The sequence below is a fragment of the Salvelinus sp. IW2-2015 genome, linkage group LG15 (genome assembly GCF_002910315.2).
Source record: "Salvelinus sp. IW2-2015 linkage group LG15, ASM291031v2, whole genome shotgun sequence".
Taxonomy (NCBI): Eukaryota; Metazoa; Chordata; class Actinopteri; order Salmoniformes; family Salmonidae; genus Salvelinus; species Salvelinus sp. IW2-2015.
In genome coordinates this window covers 9549962-9565646 of record NC_036855.1, presented here as the reverse complement: position 1 = coordinate 9565646, position 15685 = coordinate 9549962, and the positions used below count along the sequence as shown (strand labels likewise).

Genomic DNA, 15685 nt, shown 5'->3' with positions numbered 1-15685 from the left:
CGCTCCATCCACCAACGCCACGTTGCACCACAGACTGTCCAGGAGTTGGCGGATGCTTTAGTCCAGGTCTGGGAGGAGATCCCTCAGGAGACCATCCGCCACCTCATCAGGAGCATGCCCAGGCGTTGTATGGAGGTCATACAGGCACGTGGAGGCCACACACACTACTGAGCCTCATTTTGACTTGTTTTAAGGACATTACATCAAAGTTGGATCAGCCTGTAGTGTGGTTTTCCACTTTAATTTTGAGTGTGACTCCAAATCCAGACCTCCATGGGTTGATAAATTTGATTTCCATTGATAATTTTTGTGTGATTTTGTTGTCAGCACATTCAACTATGTAAAGAAAAAAGTATTTAATAAGAATATTTCATTCATTCAGATCTAGGATGTGTTATTTTAGTGTTCCCTTTATTTTTTTGAGCAGTGTATATATATATATATATATTTTTTATACCTAAAGGGGCCCTAAAATTGAATTCAAATAGCTAAATGATCCATAGTATGACCACCCCCAACGGCTTAGACTTTTAAGAAATAATGAATAAGATTATGAACAGGGGAGGTCCTGATCCTAGATCAGCAGTCCTGCTCTGAGACGCTTTATGAATACAGATCTTGGTGGGGTTCCTATCAATTCCAGGTGTGTAGTCAGTCCCAACCATAGGATTAAAGGTGATTAAAGATTGATTATAACAGAGGATGACTGTATCATTCTATATCATATTAATTCCACACATGATCCCTGTATCACAGTGGCGTTGTTCTCCAAGGTGAGATTCCTCACGGTGACAGAACCTTTCCCTGTCTCCGGGAGGGAGAAAGGTTGGAATGATGGAGGGATGAGTGATGAATATTTATATCCCTCCATTCTCACCACAAATAGTGCATACTGTACAATACATTCACCACCAAGGGCAATATTTTTAGGTATTAATACTATAAAACAATCACAAGACGGTTGTAATAGGATTTACTATACAATACAGTGCCTTTCGGAAAGTATTCAGACCCCTTGACTTTTTCCACATTTTGTTACATTACAGCCGTATTCTAAAACTACACAGAATAACCTATAATGACGAAGCAAAAACAGGTTTTTAGATATGTTTACTAATTTATTAAAAATAAAAAACAATAATATAACATTGACATAAGTATTCAGACCATTTACTCAGTACTTTGTTGAAGCACCTTTGGCAGCGATTACAGCATTGAGTCTTCTTGTGTATGACACTACAAGCTTGGCACACCTGTATTTGGGGAGTTTCTTCCATTCTTCTCTGCAGATCTTCTCAAGCTCTGTCAGGTTGGATGGGGAGCGTTGCTTGCTGCACAGCTATTTTCAGGTCTCTCCAGAGATGATCGATCGGGTTCAAGTTTGGGCTCTGGCTGGGCCACTCAAGGACATTGAGACTTGTCCCGAAGCCACTCCTGCGTTGTCTTGGCTGTGTGCTTAGGGTCTTTGTCCAGTTGGAAGATGATCCTTCTCTCCAGTCTGAGGTCCTGAGTGCTCTTGAGCAGGTTTTCATCAAGGATCTCTCTGTACTTTGCTCTGTTAATCTTTCCCTCGATCCTGACTAGTCTCCCAGTCCCTGCCGCTGAAAAACATCCCCACAGCATGACGCTGCCACTACCATGCTTCACCGTAGGGATGGTGCCAGGTTTCCTCCAGACGTGACGCTTGGCATTCAAGCCAAAGAGTTCAATCTTGGTTTCATCAGACCAGAGGATCTTGTTTCTCATGTTCTGAGAGTCTTTAGGTGCCTTTTGGCAAACTCCAAGCAGTTCTGTCATTTGCCTTTTACTGAGGAGTGGCTTCCATCTGGCCACTCTACCATAAAGGCCTGAATGGTGGAGTGCTGCAGAGATAGTTGTCCTTCTGGAAGATTCTCCCATCTCCACAGAGGAACTCTAGAACTCTGTCAGAGTGACCATCGGGTTCTTGGTCACCTCCCTGACCAAGGCCCTTCTCCCCCGATTGCTCAGTTTGGCCAGGTGGCCAGCTCTAGGAAGAGTCTTGGTGGTTCACACTTCTTCCATTTAAGAATGATGAAGGCCACTGTGTTCTTGGGGACCTTCAATGTTGCAGAAATGTGTTGGTACCCTTCCCCTGATTTGTGCCTCGACACAATCCTGTCTCAGAGCTCTATGAACAATTTATTTTATCTCATGGCTTGGTTTTTGCTCTGACATGCACTGTCAGCTGTGGGACCTTATATAGACAGGTGTGTGCCTTTCCAAATCATGTCCAATCAATTTAATTTAGCACAGGTGGACTCCAATCAAGTTGTAGAAACATCAAGGATGATCAATTGAAACAGGATGCACCTGAGCTCAATTTCGAGTCTCATAGCAAAGTATTAGTAGCATATGTATGCAAACATTTATAAAACCCTGTTTTCGCTTCGTCATTATTGGGTACTGTTTGTAGATTGCAGAGGAATTGTTTTTATTTAGTCACTTTTAGAATAAGGCTGGTAAAAGTCAAGGGGTCTGAATACTTTCCGAATGCACTGTATGTACAAGGTGAAATTCATTGAATTTATGGATGACCGATGACAAATTCAAGCAATGGCACATTGTAGTGGTGTTCATTTACATTACCTTCAAGCACACACACACACACGCACGCACACACGTACACACAGACACGTCAGTGTAACTCCACCATCAAGAGGCTGAGAGTGATATATGATCTAGGGATGTCATTCAGGGAGCAGATCTTCTCTGGTAACATTATTCTCTAAACTGGTTGTCCATTGAGGCAGATAGTAAGTGGGGGGAGAGGGGAGGGGTTAGGGGAAAGCTGTCCCAATCTCCCAACCTTCATGTTACCACAGCTGCAGTACATATGAATTGTGACTTGCCTCAGTACCTAGCTCTGCTCCACATACTTGTGAGTCCCATGTAGCCCAGATAGTTTACCACAGGTAAATTCACCTCCAGCAGACATATGATTTCAGCACGGCCATTTGGCAATAATACCCCACCCTAACGAAGCCATGATGTTCCTCTTGGCACGTAGTATTCAGATATGTAAATACAGATCATAAGAAAGCGGAACAGAATTGAATTCCCCACATGGATGCTACTAAGATATGCTCCAGCAGTTGTCCCAAAGTACATGCACAAACATTTCCTTAATGATATGCGCTTGTGCCTGGTGCCCAGCGTGTATTAACTCTTCCCGGCTGATAATTGGGCATCTTTTTAAGTAAAGATTGAATTGAGAGTGTGTCCTTTTGGCCATGTGCTAATGATCAACCACTGGAGAGGGATTCTGCGTTAATAAAACATCAGCCTGCCAGACAGCAGGAATGCTCCCACTGTTCCAAGTGCGCCCCACTGAATCCCAATGCGCCCATCTGCAGGAGGAGGGCGAGTCGCTCCTCTCTGCCACGTCTCACTACACTACAGGGAGACTCCACGCTTAGTGCTATACCTGAACCATGTTGACGTTGACGCATAATATTAGTATGATTTGAAATATCGGACATAAGGGATAAAAAAAACATGATTTGGTTATAGGTCAAGTGCAAAGAAACCAATATTGTGTGTGTGTAGGCATGTTTGCATACATGTACGTATGTGTGTGTGTTTTATATGTGCGTGCATTAATTTGTGTGTGTGCTTGTATTTCTGTCTCTCAGCCAATGTACCTTTAGTTAGAAGCATAGCGTTCATTGTTAGAATACTTCAAAATGTCAGACCCTTACGAGACACTGTATGACCCCCATCATCTTCTGTGCCAAATAGACACCAGCAGCTTCACTGCCACAGTGACAGCTGTGGTGGGTCCCACATCCAGCACGCAGCTCAGGGACTCCCTCGCCGACACAGCAGGTGGGAAACTAGTGAGATGAACACAAGTCTCGTAGTAGTAGTAGTATAGAGTATGATCACCTCAAACTGTACATGAATTCAAAGTATTCTAGTCGGGGTACTTTTAGTCTCACTAGGCACACACTAGGATTGCAGTTGTAATATGATGTTAGACAACATCTGGAGAGCATTGGTGTGTAGCTGTTGAAGTTAATGAAAGAATACCTGCCTTATGAATACACAATAAACCTCTCAACCTAACTACCTCATTACTGACTCAGTAAATGCTCTCCAATTGCTCCCTCAAGTGTTGCTTGTGGCAACTGACCAAACCTCCACTATACCAGCCACTGTGCCAGTCTCTGCCAGTCCCGACCAGACAGATAGCCCATCGTTAAACACAGTGACCTCGCCACCCCTGGAGGTAACACCCCCCACAACCACAGTGAAAGTGCAGCCGAAAGGTAAGTACCCAGATACACCGGAGGAATCCCTGACCTCTGACTTTGCACCCTTACACTACATTAGCTTTGTCACCCTTTTTCTGTAAATGTCTTTTTGATATTGTTTATAGATCTAAACATGTGAATATTGGTTAGACTATTCTTGCAATGCATCCACCTTGGACATACTGATAGTCACAGATTTTTCTATGACCTATCATTTAGTACATTTTACAAACGTTTGGACTATAAGGATAGCGAAACACGCCTCACTTGAAACAGATGTGTAAGCGTGACAGGCAAGAGGATCAGAAATCCTCACTGTTTGTCAGAGAAAACTCAAAGAAGCCTGTAGACCCCCTATTTACACCCATTAACCTCTTTCAGTGTGGATCACGACTGCTGGAGGCCATAGAGTGTCTTAATCTCCCCGGAGGTTGCACTGGGGTAAAGAGATTAAACATGATTACGAGGCTAAAGTAGTCCTTAAGGCACGATACGGTATGTGGGCCATGATGCTGCTCTGTTAACATCTCCATGTGCTAGGGTACTTACACTTCAGGGGTTCCTGTCTTGTGTCAGCTACTAGCTTACACTTAGTTGTGTCCCCCAGAGGCTGGGTGAGTATTAGAACAGAGCCTTGTTTTTTTACTCACTGTACAGAGCCCACGTTTGTAACCCCCAGATATAAAGAGACAGTGGAGTGAATAGGGGAGTATGGAGAGTATGGAAAGCATACTTTGACAGGACCAATAATGATAAGGTAACTCTATCATTCTATGCTGTTTTTTGTCTATTTTGACAGAGACAGTTTGTAAATACTGAAGGTGAGAAGTTGGCCAGGGGTTTTCTACTCTCTTGTTTGGAAGATTAAATACCCAGCAGGCTCACTATTTCTCAGGAACTGGCAGCATGTTGATCTTATCCCAGGGATTTCTAGAACACAGATGAATGTAGCTACTTTGATTCCCTTGGGAATGTTTTATAGGAAAAAGAATGGAACAGATCATTTCCAATCACCTGCAATAAAAACGACACCAAAGTGCTTTGTGGCATTTTACTTTTAAATCAAATGGCCATTCTGTTTGTTGCCCCCTTAGCACCTTCCTCCTGCTTAGCAAGGGTCTGATTATATCCACCGATGCATTGTGTGCTGCCCGCCCAGCCGGTGCTATACCTCACACCGTACAGGGAAAGTGCTGTCACTGGACACAATCAACAGCCAGGGGCGATAAATCATGAAATACGCTATCATTGTGTAACATCATCTCTTTCTGGAGCACAAGGTTGAGCCAGCATTACTGCGCTGGGAGCCAAAGCTCAAGCATTTCTGATCTATTTCTGAATACCAATTGAATGAACAGCTGCTAAATATTTCACAAGCCGAGAGAAGACCGGTCGTGGTAAGGGAGACCAAAACAGGCAAAATTATGGAGCCCGTGGAGATAGATACATACATGAAACCATAACAGGATGGAGGCACAGAACACTGTGCCTGAGGTTGGGCCACAGGGAAGATGCAATGGAAGTGATGATATCAGGGCATGGGGTATTCCATTTCTACTGATACTGACTGAAATGGGGGAAAAGTTAGTGAGCCAACATCAATATATTATTGATATAGTGGTTAATATGCCATCTTGACAACTCATGATTTTTCTGTACACAATTGCAGTTACTCAATCATCTGAAGCAGCTGACGTCACATTTGATGCAACCATTCCAACATCAGATGGATTTACTCAAACACTAGACAGCACAATGACAACTTCTTACACAGTGACTTCTGACACCAGTCCCACAGCATCTGACACCAGTACCAAAGCATCTGACACCAGTACTACAACATTTTACACAGTGACTCCAACATCTGACATATTTACCACAACTTCTGGCACCGTTACCTCAGCATCTGATGTATTCACTTCGACATCTGGTGTGCCCTTTCTGGCATCGGACACAGTTACTCCAGTATCTGATATAGTAACACCACTAATAAATGGACTTACCTCAGCACCTGATGCTGATACCTCAGTATCTGCTACATTTATTCCAGCATCTAATGGAGATACACTCGCATCTGACGTGGCTACTTCAGCATCTGATGGACTTATCTCAACACCTGATGGAGTTATTTCAATACCAGGAGCAGTTCCTCCACCTCCCGACACAGTTACTTCAGAACCTGAACCTCTTTCCCGGGCACTGGGTGGAGCTACCACCCAAGTACCAGACAAATCTACACCTGATGCTGCTACCCTAGCTCTTGATACAGTTGCGCCTGATGCAGCTGTTCCATCCACTGACACAGATACCTTAACATCTGATGATCCTACCCAGGCACCTGATGTAGTTACTACAGCTCCAGACTCATCTTCAGCAACCCCATCTCCTGACACAAGTGATCCAGCTCCCGATTCAGTTGATCCAGCTCCCGATTCAGGTGATCCAGCTCCCGATTCAGKTGATCCAGCTCCCGATTCAGGTGATCCAGCTCCCGATTCAGGTGATCCAGCTCCCGATTCAGGTGATCCAGCTCCCGATTCAGGTGGTCCAGCTCCTGATACTGGCAATAGTGAGAAAGGGGAAAATAAAGAAGAAAATGTTAAACAGGAAACAGGTACATTGTGATATATATTTTTTCTTCCATTTATAAGTTTATGCATATTCCATCAGTAAACTATGATAACACTGCAAATATTGAAGGAACCACATTTAGAATGAACAAAATGATCCTCTGATGTGCAGTTGTGTATGCAGTCTATATGCTGCTAATATGCAGTCGTGTCAGTACGGTGTTATGACCTTCACACAAGGTGTTGCCTTAATGGCTTCATCAAATAGTTGGGGGGACAATACCCAAAGGTTCATTCGACACTAATAAAGAATGAGTAAACAGTTTGAAGTTGCTATTTATTCTGATCTCTCACAATCTCTCTGGTGTACATAGTTACCCCCAAAACTGAAGCCAAATGGGAAAGCAAAGGAAAGGTGAAAAAGAAAGAGACAAAAAAAGGTATATTGATCTACAGTAGTCTAGTAGTGTTTGTACTGTATGCTAATTCTGCTATCATTAGCATGTCAATTTGTAGCGGTGTCGGTAACCATCCATTTTGAATTCCCTGAACCCACTCACGGTGACTCGGCAATGGGGTTGAAGTTGACGTGTTAGTCGCCTGGTTGCTATAGGAAAACATCCCTAATGGGGGGTCAGAGTGCAAATAGATAATTGATGGACAAAATAGGAGTAGAAAAGCATTGAGACATTTTTTTGGCTGAGCCCATGTCCTAGTAAGATACCTGATCCATGGTTTCATGAGGCTATTGACTCAAAGCACCAAGCTGCTAACATGCATTAGGAGTAGTTTGTGTGTGTGTGTGTGTGTGTGTGTGTGTGTGTGTGTGTGTGTGTGTGTGTGTGTGTGTGTGTGTGTGTGTGTGTGTGAAACCTAATGTATTTTTGTTGTTGACATGTTACAGAATGGGCCACATACTATTGTGTGGGTGATTCTGTCACCACTTAGACTCCACTCATCAGCTGTAGACGAACCAGTATTGAAAACTAGCTTTGGACGGTGATTACAATCACTTCAGGGTGGTGTTCATTAGGCACTAAAACTGAAGATAACAGACTGAAGCTAATTTTAGTTTTCAGTTGTAAAAAAACATTACACTTTTTCCCCATCGCGTTCCCTAATATACACATCCCTAATAAGGCCTCTTACTGCTGGTGAGGTGGATTGTCTGATTGGGAATGAGATGTTGTTCTGGTAGAGCAGTAAATAGCTATACTTTGTTAATTACTGAACGTTGTAATGCACAATGCTTTGTGTTAATGGGTAGATTTACATGGTTGATAACTATTTATGGATTGTATGCTGTCTTTTTCTGTGAATCCTGTGAGATGTCTGACAGTGACTCACTATTAGCATGTCGTAACCTCTTGTGTTTGACAGACATTTTGATTTTAGTGGTCCCTATATTTCAGCGACTGCGTAGTAGAGGCGTGTTCACATTGGCATGTTAGTATTAGCTATAACTCAGTTAAATATATGCTTTATTTCTCAAGCGGTTGTCAAACTGTTGATTCCTGGTGGGTCCAAATACAGCCAGTCTAAGGTTGCATACATCCAGTTTCAAGGTAAGAAATAATTTCCCGCATTAGATCTGTTTGGACAAGACAACTGTGGAAAAATGGCCAAAGTTTGTCCATTATTTTCCTTCATTCATTCATCTTTTGTTGTTTCCATGCGTTTCTTTGTTGCATTTTGGTGTTCTGTTTGTTTCATAAGGTAAGCAACTAATTTCCCTTCCATTTTAGTAATACTGTCGTACCTTTTTATTGTGAACTTAATGAAATCTCACAACCTATAGCGTCTATGTTTCCACTGATTGTGTAATGTCATTAGTGTGGATGTCTGTTTGAACTGTGGATTCATTTGTGAGACAGTTGCCATTCTTTCAACAAACTGTAGGGTAATTGGCCCATTCATATTTGATAAGCTGTTTTTGCCCCCTGTCCCACTGCTCTACTCTGTGGTACAGCAGGTCTTCATATTGCACCAGCAGCATCTTCAAAATAACGTGTCAATAATGAATCCCCTCTAAACAAAGAGATGTAACATGAAGCCTGATTAAACAACTAAACCATAATCTAAATCTCCTTGTAAATTTAGCATTATTTAGCTTCTTGTAGTATAATGGAACAAACTGCTAATGCATAATAAGCTCCATTATGACAATCAATTGATCAAGACTGTAATGCAAACAAAATTGAAACAACTTATTTGGTATATTTGCGCTACCATTGATTACATGTTACACCTCTGTAAATCAATGTACAGTATTGAGGCCGGATCGTTAGCTGGTTAAATAATGCAGATTTTGACTTATTGAGGTCAATGGATTTCCCATGGGGCCACAAAGTCAGGAACTGGTTTCTGAACTCAGCATAATTCAGGTCTATGGAGCCTGCTATGTCTTATCCATTTGGCTTTTGTATAATGAGTGAAACAGTTAAGTTGTACACTTAGAAATACATTTGCTATCTAGAACCTTGAAGGGTTCTTCTTTGAATAAGCTTTTTTAGTTGCAGGTAGAACCCTTTTGGGTTGCATGTAGAACCCTTTCCACAGTGGGTTCTACATGGAACCAAAAAGGGTTCTCCTATGGGGACAGCCAAATAACCCTTTTGGAAACATTTTTCTAAGAGTGTAGAGTAAATAACTTTGAGTGCTACCTCTGACTTTGAATTGTTTGAATAGGACCATTCCTCCTCCTCCTCCTCCTCCTCCTCCTCCTCCTCCACTAACCCTACTCCGCTCTTTCCCCTTGACAGACTGTGAGTGCTATGGCCACTCGAACCGCTGCAGTTATATTGACTTTATCAACATCGTGACTTGTGTCAGCTGCAAACACAACACTAGGGGGCAGAACTGTCAGCACTGTCGACTGGGATACTTCCGGAATATCTCTGCTGAGCTGGACGATGACAACGTTTGTATAGGTCAGGACCTCTCATCAGTTCCTTCATGTACATTACACAATGATATGCACAACGGAAAATGTTTGATAAAGGCAAAACAAGACAGATGTATCATTGTGTATTGCCTTCAATCCCTACTAATCACCTGCAAATCTGTGATGTCTCCTGTATGACCCCTTGCAGGTCAAGAGTATTAAAGCATGATCCCTTGAGCCTATAACAGCTAAATAGAATCATTATAGCTAGCTAATCATTTATTCAGAAAAGGTTGAAAACATTGCGATTCATACCATAGTAACCTAAAATGTTAAGGAATTACAATTACACCTGCTGGATCTAAATGAATCAGCATACAATGTTTGTAAAGCAGCATATGTAACAATACATGAAGGTACCCTGTCTAAAGTTGTTAACTGTTACGTTGTTAAGTATACTTTAAATGCTCTTTTCACATCTATATTAGAATTGTGTTGGTGGAGCCCATTGCCATGCATCCTATTCAACTCCCCATTTATCATAGGTAAGATGAAAAAATGACTGTAACTAAAGAATACAGCCAGTGTCTAAATTAAATGTAACTGTCGACAATTTTAAACAGCATGCAACATTCAGGTGTATTTATAAACAAATGATTTGTAAACCAAGAAAATTACAATTACACAATTTCAACCAATGAGGTTTAATGATTTATATATACTCATAATAAATAGTCTATGAACGTATACACTTTTCAGCCCCTTTATAAACCCTTGATTAACATTTTACTACACAAATACAGTAGCACTACACAAAGTACTACACAGTGCCGAGCAAGAATGACACAATGGCACACTGACACCTACTGGAGGATCTATCATACACAACAGCAATACTGTTCGTACTGTTAGTCGTGATCTATTGGACATTCAACATTTTGCAATGGAAACAAAATCAGGAAGTTTTCTTACTTGGCAAGTTCCCCCGTTTCAGTCCATTTCCTTGTGTTTGGTAGCGAATGAAGACGACCGTGTCCTACCTTGGGAAAATGCTGAACGTTTGAACAATGAAGTCAGCTGAGCTCTTATCAAATGTTAAAAACGAAGTTTATGATATTTTATCCAAATAAGTTCGTCACAGAATCCAGTGTCAGTGTTATAAGATACAGCTGTGAAGTGGGCCTAATGTTTTCAGGCAAAGGATAAGACATGTACTAAAGTAATATAATATTACAGAGAAATGGTAAAGCAATGCCTCAGGCTGTCAAAGTTTCCTCAGGCTGAGAGACGTGTCATGTAAAATGATTAAACGTGCATAGAATGGTCAGCATAATACCAGTGACATGTTTATGTTGATGTAGGTCTATGTGACCGGGGCTAGTGACACTGCTGTTTCAACTAGATTGATGAGCACTTAGCTTATTTACATGTGCTGTGTTGTATTTCTACCCTCACTAAAACAGCAATGTCTTGTTAATCCCTTTGTGCAGAGTGTAATTGTAATCAGCTGGGATCCTTCCATGCTCGCTGCAACGACACAGGGTTCTGCCAGTGTAGAGATGGCTCCATTGGGCCGAAGTGTGAGGACTGCCTGCCTGGATACAGCTGGAGACAAGGTTGCTCCCGTAAGTAGGGGTGTGCGTGGGTGTGTGAAGGTAAAGTTAAGACCAGTAGCCTAAAGTTGAGCAGTCTGCCAATTGAATGGTAATCGATGCACAGTGAGCTCTATGAGTCCTTTCAAGGTCATGTAACAATCTGGCAAGCTTTACTGTATAATCAGTCATTCAACAGAAAATGTCAACCGTACAGGTAAGGTCAAAACAGGTGTCTTGTTATAGTACTCGTTGCCAAAACCAGTTAACTTTTCTCAGGGTGTCCTGTAGTGATTCTAGGCTTGAGGCATTCAGTTGTCACACTGATCCTATCCACTTTGTTTCCTCCCTCCTTCTCCATCTCCTCCCTGTCTCATCTCGTAGCCAACGTCTGCGATGATGAGTTCCTGCTGTGCCAGAATGGAGGCACCTGCTTCCAGAACCAGAAGTGTCTGTGTCTGCCAGAGTACAAGGGGGTGCTGTGTGAGCAGCTGCTCTGCGAGGGAGAGAGGGGCTGTAGCGGTGCCTCTGCCTCCTACGTCAGCCTGGCCGCCATGCTGAGCTGCCTTCTAGCCAACGCCCTGCTTAGAATAGTCACTGCTTGCTGAGCCACAACCAGGACAGCTGGAGCACACCTGGTTGTAGTATTGGGACCCTCCACCCGCCGCGCTAACCTCAGTCTCACGGTGCTGTTGCATTCTGAAACATTGTTTGCGGGCGCCAAGCCTCTCGTCGCCTCGCCACGAGGAAACAAAGAGAGAGTTCCTCTCTGGCTCTCACTCTGAAAGCCAGTGCTGAAAGAACGTATACCAAAAAAACAAAATCACTATCTAAGAAAAGTTTAAAGAGTGAAGAGTATTCTTTATGAAACAGTTTTTTTTCTTCTTGTCGTACATCTAAGTCTGTTCTCACTGAAATACTGCACTTAGCCAACTTGTTTTCTGACCCGAGATGGTTGTAATCACTGCTGAGGCCTACTAATGCCAAGTTTCTCTTACTCTCAAATTCACGTTTCCTTACTTTGCTGCATAGCCTATTTGTTTCCTGGCAACCATCATTGAACTGAAAAGAGTGGGGAAATATGAGTAAAACATGTTTTAATCAGAGTTGATGTTTCAGTGGCTTGTGTTGGAGAATCAATTGTTGCATGGAAATCATGAAGCAAAGAGAGGGAGTATGACCTATCCAAATTGAACAAATCTATGTATATTTCAAAGGAAATATATGACTATTGTATATTAACATTGTTTGAATATTTTTGGTAGAAATTGTTATTTTTGTTCTAAGTAAACGTTATCATTCTAAAGAAAATGACCCATGATGAGATTTTTATTACCGTAAACCTTTCTGAGAACGTGACTGTTAGAAGATTAGGATGATGTTCCTGATTCCATTGGATAAAGACAGTTGAAGGAATAAAGTGTGAAGGTTTGAAAGTTCAATAATTTGACTCCAGGGTTTTATCGCGACACACACTCTCGCTCTCTCTAACACGTGAATATAATATTTCCGGAAGAACACTATTTTCACTAATCCCTTATCAAAAGTCTATAACAAAACATGTACAGTGCAAGAGCTGCATTGATATATTAGTTGATCGTTTTAGCTCACACAACATGAAACCGTGGCATTGATAGTACATTCTTATGATTTTATACGTATCCTTATACTGTGCATCACAAGCCTGGTATGTAAGTGAAATCAGATCTGGATATTCGTCATGAAATTCTGTTTTTGAAACTGCATATGGAATGTGAAAGCCCATATCCAAAATGAACATCATCCCAGCTCTGGATTTTAGCAGCCAATGATATTAGAGGACAGAGCTGTAGAGCACAATATAGGATTGATACACTACACATCCTCAACAGAAGAAGAGCACCGCAGTTGAATTATTTTGTGCTTGTGATTTTCTAAAAACCCCATTTTGGTTCTATAAAATGTGTATGATAGAGAGCCTACTAATTCAAATGTAAATGTTTGCTCATTAACAGAAACATGACACGTTAGGTCTCAGTTGTGTAAAGTACTTAAGTAAAAATTCTTTAAACTGCTACTTATGTAATATGTAATTTACTTTACTACGACAACTTTTACTGTTACTTCACTACATTCCTAAAGAAAATAACGTACTTTTCCCTGACATCCAAAAGTACTCTTTACAATTTGAATGCTTAGCAGAAAAGGAAAATGGCCCAATTCACACACTTATCAAGAATACATCCATAGTCATCCCTACTGCCTCTGATCTGGCAAACTCCTTAAACACAAATGCTTCATTTGTAAATTATATATCTGAGTGTTGGAGTGTGCCCTTGGCTATCCGTATTTTTGTTTTAATTGTGTCATCTGTTATGCTTAATATAAGGAATTTTAAATGATTTATACTTTTGATACTTAAGTATATTTAAAACCAAATACTTTAAGACTTTTACTTAATTAGTATTTTACTGGGTGACTTTCACTTTTACTTGAGCCATTTTCTATTAAGGTATCTTTACTTTTATTCAAGTATGACAATCGGGTACTTTTTCCACCACTGTTCGGTCTTGCCGATTAGCCATCAGGACTCCAGCTACATTAGTCTTGGGTAAGTGAGCACACTGATCTTGCACTTGAAGAAATAGTGGTCTATTGATACTGAATTATTAGTGTTGAGGGACAACGTTCATTTTAAATTGAATTAAGGATGTTTGTTTGGTCGAATTTTAGGTATGGCTGTTAATATTCAGCATGAATAAAGAATTTTGAATTAGTAACACTAACTTCACTGTGTGGGTATGTGGCCAACTCTAAAACAGAGACTGCATCCTCCGCAGGTACAATACTACTCGCTCTTATAGCCCAGCAGCATCACTCATCTGAAATCTCTTCAACTACTACGGGGTAATAGGGGGACATGCTATTACACCTGAGTGTGGAGGTCCCTTCTCAACTTTCTCTTCCACTAAATGATATGCTTAACATTCAAGCACTATGGCCATCATTGACATTTTTCAGTCAGGGATCAATCGGTCCTTGGGCAAGGAAACAAAATTGATGTCCAAGAAACCTGGAGACAAATACAAGTAGAGGTCACGTCTCCTGATGGCTGAGTCATTAGTGTACTCTTATTTTCTGTAATACAACACCTCATTTCCATTATTGGAATGAAATAAACCGTTTTCTTTTTAGACAGGTCTCAACAAAGCCCACAATGATGAATCAAAGGTATTCCCTCTGTTTGCAAACATAAAATGATGAATTCCCTAAAACTAATAGATAAAGAAAAGCAATATGCCAAATGTAAAAGATAGTGTTTTCCATAATCATGAATCTCTGTATCTGACTTCCTTATACACTGCAGGAGAGCAGATCCTCTGACAGTGATGCTGGGGTTGGCACCTTCAATCCAGACATTAATGACCACCCCTAAACCTCACTATAACAACTACGGTTTTCACTGTTGGAAAGTAAAGAGATTGATGAATTCAAAAACAAATTATAATACCTGCTTTTCGTATTGAAACTTCATGTTTTGAACACCTCTGATTGGCAGATACATTCGCTTCCTTGATACATTTTTGGCAACAGCAGAGCAGAAGTATTTGGTTGGGCTCAGAGTCCACTATTATATCTTCACTGACCAACCCCAGGAGGTTCCACCCTTTGGAAGGTCCCTTACCGTCGTCCTGGTACCCAGGTTTAAGTCTCTCTCTAGAGGATGGAGAGTGTGCAAAGCTGTCATCAAGGCAATAGGTGGCTACTTTAAAGAATCTAAAATATATTTTGATTTGTTTAACACTTTTTTGGTTACTACATGATTCCATATGTGTTATTTCATAGTTTTGATGTCTTCACTATTATTCTACAATGTAGAAAGCAGTTAAAATAAAGAAAAACCCTTGAACGAGTAGGTGTGTCCAAACTTTTGACTGGTACTGTATATATTTTCTCTCTCTCTTCTCCTCTCTCTCTCTCTCTCTCTCTCTCTCTCTACTCTCTCCTCTCTCTCCTCTCTCTCTCTCTCTCTCTCCTCTCTCTCTCCTCTCTCTCTCTCTCTCGCTCCTTACGGAAAGGCCTGTCTCCAGCTGTATCCAGCAGGCAGTCCTCGCACTTTGGCCCAGTGAGCCAATCCCTGCACACTGGCATACCCCGTCTCGTTGGCAGCGGGCGTGAAGACCCCAGCTGGTGTTACACATTACACTGCGTGCACCAAAGGATTAACGAAGACAGCTTGGTGTGTATTAGGGGTGAAAACAAAACACAGCACATGTAAGATAAGCTAAAGTGGGCTCATCAAGTCTAGTTTGAACACGCAGTGTTGTCACTAGCCCCGGTCACATAGACCTACATCAACGTAAATATAACACAAATATGTCAACT

At 41.4% G+C, this 15685-nt stretch overlaps 1 protein-coding gene across 3 annotated transcripts in view; it reads left to right on the top strand.

Moving 5' to 3' along the window:
• ntng2a (netrin g2a) overlaps nucleotides 1-15685 on the top strand; it is an 85264-nt gene that overhangs the window by 68254 nt on the left and 1325 nt on the right. Inside the window, exons 6-13 of one of the 3 annotated variants that reach the window (XM_024003081.2) lie at nucleotides 3760-3846; nucleotides 4134-4289; nucleotides 5944-6888; nucleotides 7219-7284; nucleotides 8338-8409; nucleotides 9607-9774; nucleotides 11219-11353; nucleotides 11705-15217. In XM_024003081.2, the coding sequence (XP_023858849.2) occupies nucleotides 3760-3846; nucleotides 4134-4289; nucleotides 5944-6888; nucleotides 7219-7284; nucleotides 8338-8409; nucleotides 9607-9774; nucleotides 11219-11353; nucleotides 11705-11928 (1853 nt within the window). In that variant the 3' untranslated portion in view covers nucleotides 11929-15217. Of the gene's footprint in view, nucleotides 1-3759; nucleotides 3847-4133; nucleotides 4290-5943; nucleotides 6889-7218; nucleotides 7285-8337; nucleotides 8410-9606; nucleotides 9775-11218; nucleotides 11354-11704; nucleotides 15218-15685 lie in introns of those variants that run through there. The other 2 variants (XM_070446914.1, XM_070446915.1) reach the window with 2 other exon arrangements.